General features: G+C 42.8%; 1 protein-coding gene across 1 annotated transcript; it reads left to right on the top strand.

Annotated features, from left to right (window-relative positions):
• The first annotated feature begins 6,055 nt into the window (after window positions 1–6,055).
• On the top strand, window positions 6,056–9,457 carry INAFM2 (InaF motif containing 2). Its single transcript, XM_032209267.1, has one exon. It carries the CDS (start codon window positions 6,494–6,496, stop codon window positions 6,848–6,850), a length of 357 nt encoding a protein of 118 aa, XP_032065158.1. The 5' UTR covers window positions 6,056–6,493; the 3' UTR covers window positions 6,851–9,457.
• The last annotated feature ends 390 nt before the right edge of the window (window positions 9,458–9,847 follow it).

Raw genomic sequence — 9,847 nt, 5'->3', positions numbered from 1 at the left:
ATAATAAGAATAATAATTCAAAAGAAAATGTTAATTCCCTCTGCATTTTAAGGGATACAGGAAAGCTCACAAAAATATTGTCAATATTTTTTCTTTATATGGTGCTATACCATCAGTCTCTCATTTAAATGTTTTGTCTTTGATTGGATTTGCTAATTTACCATATCTATGCTGTCTGCAGAGACAGGAAATTTCTTTCTGGCAGATATGAAATCTTGTTTGATTTGACACTTGTAAAACCTTATGTCATGGTAACCACTGTGCCTTGGCTGGTGGCACCTGGAATCAAAGCTTCATTGTGAAGCCAAAGTTCAATTAAGCTAGCTTCTGTAATCTTTTTAAAAAAAAAAACACTTGGTGTTGTTCCTTCATAGTTTTTTAAATAAAAAACTTCAAGGAAAATCTCAAGATTACCTCCTAACTAAAGAAGGAGGCTCCAAAATACATCAGTTGCCATTTCATATCCTTAATAAATATACATCACTATCTCAAGGAAAAAGCCCTAAAAGAAATCCAAAATATATAGGTAATCCTCAACCTACAATCATTTGTTCAGTGACCATTCAAAGTCACAAAGCGACCTACAACTTGTCCTCAAAGTTATGGCCATTGCAGTGCCCACATGGTCACATGATCAAAATCCAGACACTTGGAAGCCTATCTGCACTTAAGTCTGTAAGGGTGCTTCAACTCCCTATCTTCCGTCCTGTTGATGTCCCTGTCAGAGTTTGCAGAAGAAATCACATCCAGAAAGCACACATGGGTAACTGATTCAGCAGGATTCATTAACTTCTCTTTATATATAAATAATTCATGAAGTAAATATAAAATACCAAAACTGGTTCTTCCAATGTGGCAGAGAGTACAAGCAAACACAGGCATAGGAGAGAATAGTTTCAGTTTTAGTTCAGAGCAGCAGACGAGTTTTGAGCTCAGCACAGACTCAGAGCTTTAGTACAGAACAGTTGAACTAAGCCATGCCCAGGCTCCTTGCTGTCTCCTTGTTGCTCACACAGCAAATACTGTTTCAGTTTTTAAACAGCCCTCATTGGCTGACCCAGTTGCCATGTCTCCCAAGTCATGAACTCTCTCATACACTGACAGTCCCTTTGGCCCCTTGCCCTCCACAGCCATTGCTGACCTAGATAACTTTTGCCATCTTCTTGCTCCTGCTGCTGACTAATCATGCCCAACCTGGTTGTGAGGCAACTTCTGACCATATGACGGTTTCCCCCCCAGCTCACACATGGTAGTTTCCTCATGAGACCTGGGGAAATTGGCCTCACATGACCATCAGCTGCCTCACAATTGGCCAGGCCAGGCATATCTGATCAGTAGCAGGAGCAAAAAAATGGTGTTCAGGAGCTTCTTGGAGCCCTCAGAGCTGCAGTACAGCAAAATGGCCCTCAGTCACAGCAGCAACTGGTGGAATTTGGTTAACAACAGCAATGGGAAGTGCTGGGATTGCCATCACTAACTGATGTGGTCACATGATTATGGTTGTCAAATGAAGCTCACCTGTAGGCTTTAGGAACTGCATCATTGAATCGTTTATAACCACAGGAAGTCCCTATTTAACAACTATAGTTGGAACCAGCAACTTGGTTGTCGGGAAGTAATTTCTAAGTGAAATCAAGACTGTGCTTATGATTTTATTTCAGCTTTCCTTTCCCTTATAGATCTGCAAAGGGCATAAATACAAGGACTGGTCATACAGTTCCTTTTTATCACCATCATAACTGCAACAAGAATTACTTGTTCCCATATTTTCTCTTGGGATTCTATTAAAACACCACATCTCTTCTTAAATATTGATGCCAAGGCTGTAGGCTGGACTGGAAAGTTTCAAAAACTGCAATGGCAGATAAAGTCCATGAAGTTACCAGATCATCTCAATTTTAAGGAAATGTTACTTTATACTTTACAATTAGATCATTTTATAAAACTTCACTGATGGTATTTGATTTTTTTAAAAAGGTCTAGGACTATAAGCCTATGCCTCTTCCCCTCTATTCTAATATAAATGAAATATTCAGGGGATTTTTTGATCATTGAAGAATTCTGATTCTGCCAATTACACAATAACACAAAAATTAAAGTTCTCTGACTATGCTGCCTACAAATGATTGGAAATAATAGGTACAGCCAAAAGGAATGTATAACCTGTTGTTCTGCACCTATCTTTCAAAAGCCACCACAGGCCAAATTCCAGAATTTATGGATATTATTCAAGACATCTGGAAAGCACAAGGCTACCCAAACCTAATGAACTTTTTGTTCAACAATTCTCATCTAATAAAGGAGAGGACCAATCTAGAAATAAATGTCCTGATAGTTACAACAATTGATCAATGGAACAGCTTGCCTCCAGAAGTTGTGGATGCTCCACTGGAGGTTTTTAAGAAGAGATCGGACAACCATTTGCCTAAAATGATACAGGATCTCCTTCTTTAGCAGGAGGTTGGACTAGAAGACCCCCTCCAAATACTCTTCCAACTCTGTTATTCAGTTTATTCTATCCTACACCACAAGTACAAGTCCATCTCATTTTGTCATGCCGCCTAGCTGCTGCTTAGCAACAGTGAAGCCTTGTAAGGGTGGCGCTATTGGAAAATAAAATCCTACAGTAAAGCATCTGCTTGCCCCTCTCTCGCTCTTATTTTCAACAACATTGCCCACTTAAGAGAGATTTGATGGTGCTCCTGAGAACCGGAAGACAAATTACAGTTCAATTAAGAGTTTCTTTTCCCAGGAAGCATGAGACGAGGCTTTATGCTGATTGTGTTTGCCTTCTTAAGCAAATTATAGGAAACAATACAAATTTCCAACATCCATTCTTTATTATCTGTGATTACATTGCTTTCCCTGTGTCTGTGGGTGCATTTGCTTACCTTCTTTTCCTACGTATATTTATTTATTTAGATTTTTAAATGAGCAGTGGTCCAATGACATCTGTTTTCACTAGCTAATTTTCTAATTGCTTTGAAGAACTGATATTTCAAATCAGTTAAATGTCACTGAAGAAACTTACCGTACACCATCTGGAAGTAGTTCTTGGTAGACCTTGTGGGACACTTTACATGTGTAAAATCCATATATTAAAAGATAGCTGTTTTAACACCACTTTTTGACAGCAATCAACTGTTCAGAATTCAACATTATGTTCATTTCTAATAATTCAATATATGATCAAGAATCTGTGTATGCCAATGCTTATTTATTTAATTTACCTTGTATTTGTTTTCTGTAATAAATGATGCTTGAGGCAACTAAGACCAAGAAAATGTACAATAAAATATAAAACTAGAACCAACAGCTCTTATTTATACATATGTCCAATGCAAGAGTCAATTAAAAGAGATAAATGCCTATTTGTGAAACTGATAGATTAAAAGAGGGAACATTAACAGGCAAAATAGAATAAAATTAAGAAGACAGCCTACTATTTCTACAGAATTATATGTTTAGAATGGCAGAACTGCATACCATAGAGTAAAACTGATGTTGCCTTAAACCTAAACTAATTAATTTCCATTGGGATGCAATCATTTCCTTTACAGCTAACATACCGGATTATTACAATATGCGAGATGCTAGTCTGCTGCTTTGTGCTTCCATAGGGAGGGCAAATGGAATTTAAAGGAAATGATTTTCTCTATCTGAGTTCCATTAATTTACCATTCATGTTGACAGCTGGAACCACCATTGTTTTGGGACAATTGATGGTATTTTTTTTTCACGGTGGTAAAAGCTAACTTCTATCTTAAGTAGTGAAAGAATGAAAGCAAGGGCAAGAATTCAAGAAAGCACCGTATCCTGGCAAAATTATGACCATTGGTTAAAAAAAAGGTGGAAGAGAATGAGTAACTGGACACCAGGGGTGGCTCCACTAGGTGACAGGACATTCAAGTTAAAGTTGACCAGGAATTCTAAATGTCCCAAAGGTGCTTTTTCAAGAAGCAACTGAACTTTCAATGTTGAACAGCCCTCTCTCAACAGAGGGAGAGGGATGTGACATCTATCTCCAGTTTATAACACAAACCTTTGAGCAGTTCCAAGAAGTCTGCACACCCATTTGCCCTACTCAGGTAGCCCTGAGGACCCAGGTGGCCTCAACGACTTTCTAAAAGACTGCAAATGACCAGCTATCTTCAAGAAATATAAATCCTTCCATTCCCCACCACCCAGTCAGAGCTGAAGAAGTTTCTTGGATGAGAAGCAAAATGCCTTCAAAGAAAAACAAGTCCATTTGCCTCTTCCAAAAGCACCTTTGGGGCAACTATGACCTGGAGGACTGAGAATCTCCATAGAGATTCTAGAAGTATCATAGCAACTTCCTTTTTACAACCCTCTGATCCCTTAATTCGGGGTAGAGTCTAGGCGACTGCAACTGAAAAAACAAAAACCACTGTTATCCTGTTTTAGTAGCACACAACAGCAAGAAAGCCTGAGATTGACTGGTCAAGTGCTTTTTATCCCCATTTTGTCTGTAGGATAAAGGATCATTTCAGTACTTATATGTTAACATTTGCAATGGAGTGTTTATTCTTCTTATTTCTGTACAACTTGTTTTATTAAGCATCAAATCCCAGGTATAGTATAAGTCAAAAACCTTTCTCAAATTGGGAAGCATAATTTGGATAGGAACTGGTGAGGTTATTCTAGTATTCTCCACCTGAATCCTTTGCTGTCATGGAGCACAAATATAATACACAAAAATTTGGATTGCCAACTACAATCTACTACAAGCTCTAAACTACAAGCTCTTGAGAGAGCCACTTCGGTATAAATCACTTTGTTTTAAAGCATCAGGCTAGAAACTGGAAATCCTAGTTTAGGCACTAAGCCGGCTTGGTGACCTCGGGTCAGTCACTGTGACTCAGTCTTAGGAAGCAAGCAGTGGCAAGCCATTTCCAAGAAAGATGACCAAGGACTTGTCAAAACAGTAATCAAAAATCAACACTGGCTCAAAGGCAGTGTTGTTAAGCTATGTTAAAGATCCTACAGATAGAGAGATGAGTTATGTACTGAAATAATACAATAGTACTGGAGATAAATGAAACTAACCAGAATAATAAAGTTTGACTCCTAACTTTCCCATCATGTATAACTTTGCTAGTCAAATGTATAATAGTTTTGAGCATCCATGGGAAGTGTGGATAAAGGCAAATGGGCTAAGTATATGCTATTCCTCATTCCAACTGCAATCTCATTCATCCTTACCTGGAAGTAACATTATACTCAATAGGAGCTGCTTGTCAGGAAATAGCTGAAGCATTCAAATAAAAAAGGACAAATGCAATTTATGTCCAGACACAACAAGGCTACCAAGGAATAATTCCCCCCCCCCCCGAAGATTTAGCTGGTAGGGACCCACCTGCCCCAGCCACATTGCAGATAAACATGTCCCAAATTTCTCCTCCTTCCCAACCAGAGCTGGATTTATGACAGGAGAACCTGGGAAACGAAGCAATAACCCGCGGCTACCTATTTTGCACTTCCAGGCAGGGATTTCGTTTTTTGGTCATCCCTCTCCCTACTTTCCCCCGCCATAAATGGGCGCGAGTCATTTAAATCACTAGAAACCTAAACCGGACCGTTCTGAACCCGGAGACGTTAATGCATGAGGGGGGTTTCTAAAGTAGTATCCTGCGTTCCAATACTCTCAACTAAGAGTAATCCGCGGGTGGCGGATCTGCTCTCCCCTCGTCCTCAGATGCTTTCCTTCCCTCTCCATCTTTCGCCGCAGAGCTGCAAGCCCTGCGCTGGGAACCGAAGGCTGCACGTAGCGAGATTGCGGAGTGAAGGGGAAGGGAGCGGAGAAGCGGGGGTGGAAGGAGGGGGGCTTCCAAAAAGCGCGCCCGCGAAAGCCGGAGACGAAGCGGCCTCTTGTCCCTCCCACCTACCCCCCCCCCCGCCCCGGACTCTGCCGGCTGGCGGTCTGCCACCCCGGGAAAAGCTCAGCGTTGGGGGGTACGCCCGTTCTCCCTTGCCTTTTTAAGGCGCAGGCGGGAGCTCCTTTGCATTCTCCCTCTCCCCCCCCCTCCGCGTCCCCCCTCCTTTATCAGCTCCCGCTGCATCGCCCCTTTAATAGCCGCTCGCTCGCTGGTCCCTTCTCTCCTCGCGCCTGCCGCCGCGAGACGGAAAGGCGCGGGCAGAGGGCGAGGTTCCCGGGAAAGAGCCGGGAGGAGGAGAAAGGTTGGCCGAGGGATCCTGCCGGGGCCGGTTGAAGATCTCAGCTGCAACTGACTCCAGCTCTCGGCCCCGCTAGTCCGGCCGCCTCTGGGAACCGCTGCCGCGGCCACCACCGCGGTTCTCTTCCCCCGAGGCCCTCTCGCTGCGCATCTGCTCCTCCTCCGCCATCTCCTCCTCCGGTAGCCTCGGGCAGGTCGTGATGTGATCGGCAGCGCGTCCCTTGGGGAGGCCCATCCCCAGCGGGAGTCTCAGCACGACGGAGAGGGTGGTGGAGCAGCGGGCCAAGGGCCGCGCCCCCATGAAGGAGAAGGAGGCGGGGGCGGCCGGGGAGCGGGGCAAGCCGGCCACTTACACCGGGGACAAGAAGGCGCGCATGGCGGCCAAGACCAACAAGAAGTGGGTGCGCTTGGCCACCGTGCTGGCCTACGTCCTGTCCGTCTCCTTGGCCGCCATCGTGCTGGCCGTCTACTACAGCCTCATCTGGCAGCCGGTGAGAGGCGGCGGTCAGCCCCAGCCGCAGCCCCAGCCGCCCGAAGCGCCCCCCAGCCCCGTCAACCCGGGAACCAGCAACGGAGAGCGCCCGGCGCCGCCGATCGAAGGAGGAGGTGGCGACTCTTCTGCTTCGGTCAATCCCGGCGACAGCTCGAAGCCGTAAGGAGTCGTTCCGGCCCAGGAGGCCGGAGGCACAACTCCCCCAACTCATCGGACAGCACCGGTGGCATCGGAGCCCCTGATCGCGGAGGGCAGGAGGCCGCCAGTGGGAGAATCGCGCAGCCGCCGCGGGAAACGTGACCCCAGACTCGACTGGACTCTCTTTCTCTCTTGCAACCGCCCGGCCCCGCCACAGGACCCCGCAGCCGTATTCTGGACTCCCAGGGCCTGGGGCTCAGAGACGCCTTTCGTTTTACCTCGCCCTCTTGGCAAGACTCGGGCAGGGAAGACTGTAACGGTGTTAGCTTTTTTCCCCTTCCTTTTCCAAATATGTCTTTATTAATCAATAAATACTGGGGGAGCCACGTGAAATGGAGCTCAGGTATGTCAGCCTCTCTGAAATGTACCCGATGCATTTCCTTTGTATTCTTGTGTATAAATTCTTTGTATACAGATGCACTTAATTAATGCATAGAAAAGAGCTATAGAGTCTATATTCTGTACACACATATATTGGCAGAGCAATTGTAGAATGGTATTCAAAGGGCTATTGCTGGGTGGAAACCTACTATGAAATTCACATCCAACCTGGGACAGAGGTTGAAGCCGCTTCTGTAAGACCCAGGCCACTAATTCTGACTTGACCCAAAGTTTGATTCCTGTTCGCTTCACATGTATTTTCTTAGACACTGGTGTCTTGATTTTAAACCAGAGTGAACACTGGGTGTCATCTGCTGTAAACATGGTCAGAAAATAATTTATTTCAGAAGTGTTAATGTTCTTACTTACACCCCAATTTTATGTCTGAAGACAGGGGAGAATAAATCGGTTCCTGGCCATTCTTAGCAAAGCTACGTTGGATTTGATGATTTAATTAATTCTGTGCTATTTCCATTGTGTGATAGTTGCTCCCTCTATTCAGTCTCAAATCTTGAGACTTTAGGTTACCCCTAAGGTTTTAGACCTTCCGATATCACCATTTTCTATTTGGATCAACTTCACTCTTTCTTCCAGCAGTGAGTAAAAAAGGGTTAATAGAGATATCTTCTGAGACACCCATCTTTCTTTTTCATTCACCTTGATGTTTGAGACAACTGCTGGAGCTTCTTGGAACAAGTAAATTGGATATTTAATACTATGCTGGTATATCTGCTGGAGCTGCAGACCAGAAGTGGTGAAAGCCAGCCCTATTAGTAGCTCCAGCATTACATCAGTAGTAAAGCAGCTATGCAACCTCCTTCATAAGTAGTTCAGCCTTTCTCAACCTGGCGCCTTCAGATGTGTTGGGTAAAAATTCTTGTCATCCCCAGTCAATTGACTGGGTTGGCTGGAATGATGAGATTTGTAGTCCTGGACAACTAGAGGTAATAGGCTGAATAAGGCTAGCCTACTGCTTCCCTTGGACTAGCTTTAGAAGCCTTGTTTTTTATATTTTTATCTTATATATTAGAAATTTAACTTACAGTATGAGCTGACACCTTTCGTGATATAGCTGAAGGATTACTGATGCTGAAAGGCTAAAGCCCACCATTCAGGCATGGCTGATATTCAGGCTTATTTAGAAATAAATCTTTTTCTTACAAAAGTCATAGTGTACATTTTGCTGGGTTAATTTTCTTGTCATGGGAAAGTGGGAAGTCCTTCTAAAGGCTACTTTGTGCAATGTTCTATAGGCAGATCAATCAAATACACACACACACACAATTGCAGAATGAATCTTGTGATCAATTAAAGGCTCTTTGCTATTTTGGATCAAGCGAACTAATATGGCTGCCCCTCTGGAATGTATACACTTTTAATGTGTCACAGATATGTTTTACTGATGCAAGTGTTCAAGTAAGATTGGAACTCTGAATGTCAGCTACTAATCTGTGGAATTCCAGCAGAAAAAATATTCCTAGAAAAATGTAACCTATGAAGTATCCTTTAGTTCACTGGGCACCAGTAAATAAGACAGTGAAAACACATTGTGAAATTTAGAAGCAAGCCTGGGACTTTACTGCCACAAGTTTATAAACTTAGTATGGCTGCTTTCATTGCAGTTTGTTGCCCAGTAAAACCAGGGATCCTGTCTGGATATATGTATGTCTGTGGGGGTTGGTTTCTTGAATTCAGCATATTATTCCATAACTAGTAACTGAACTAGGAAATCCCCCAAAGCCAACATTTTGCAATGAAGAATATGCTAGTAGGTGTTACAAAGGAAGGCCAGAGGCCTTTAAGGGAAAATAAAAGACAAAAATGCTATCTTTATTCTAGTAAATAAAAATATGTGCCCTTAGAGGAATTTCCACTATATTTTTTTATATGTTGTATATTTAAAACTATTAGTGATGTATTTTAAACAAGCAAAGACACTTGATGTGATTTTGGGAATGATTCCATTCTTGGAAAGAACAAAGCAAAATGTTGAGAAAATTGCTATAATGTCTAAGCCATCCAGCCACTTTACTTTGTATTGTTATCACTGAACATCAGATTTAATTTTAAGGTTGTAAACATGCTCTAATGTTGTCTATATCTAATTCAGCCATGTAAGCTATGTCTGCATTCAGAAGTTCTGTATATTTTTAAAAAAAATATTTTTAAGGTTAAAAAATACATTGAGAGATTTCTGCCTAAAAAAAATCATGGGATTTTAGTTTTCTTTTTCTAATCGCCTTCATTCAGAGAATGTTACAGCTACAGTAAGTGGGAGCACATTTCTTCACTAGGAGCAAATTGCTTGCTCTTTCAATTTTTGAATCTGAAAAACACACACATACCGCACTGTACCCACTTTAATATTGTATGTGACTCTAAGCAAAAGGGTATTTCTGTTATTGTGGAGAGGACACACATGCAAGGAGAGAGGTCCTCTTTTGTCCTGAGAGCAAACAATGCTAGAGTCAAGGGCGGGGGGGGGGGGGGAGTTGCGCTTGAAAAGAAGTTACATTTTGGTAGATGGAATTAACCTACCCCTGACCTGTAGGTTGTGGCTTACTTTGCAAGCCATAATCAA

Source organism: Thamnophis elegans, chromosome 1 (assembly GCF_009769535.1).
Source record: "Thamnophis elegans isolate rThaEle1 chromosome 1, rThaEle1.pri, whole genome shotgun sequence".
In the NCBI taxonomy this organism is placed as follows: Eukaryota; Metazoa; Chordata; class Lepidosauria; order Squamata; family Colubridae; genus Thamnophis; species Thamnophis elegans.
This window is presented reverse-complemented; position numbering and strand designations above follow the sequence as displayed.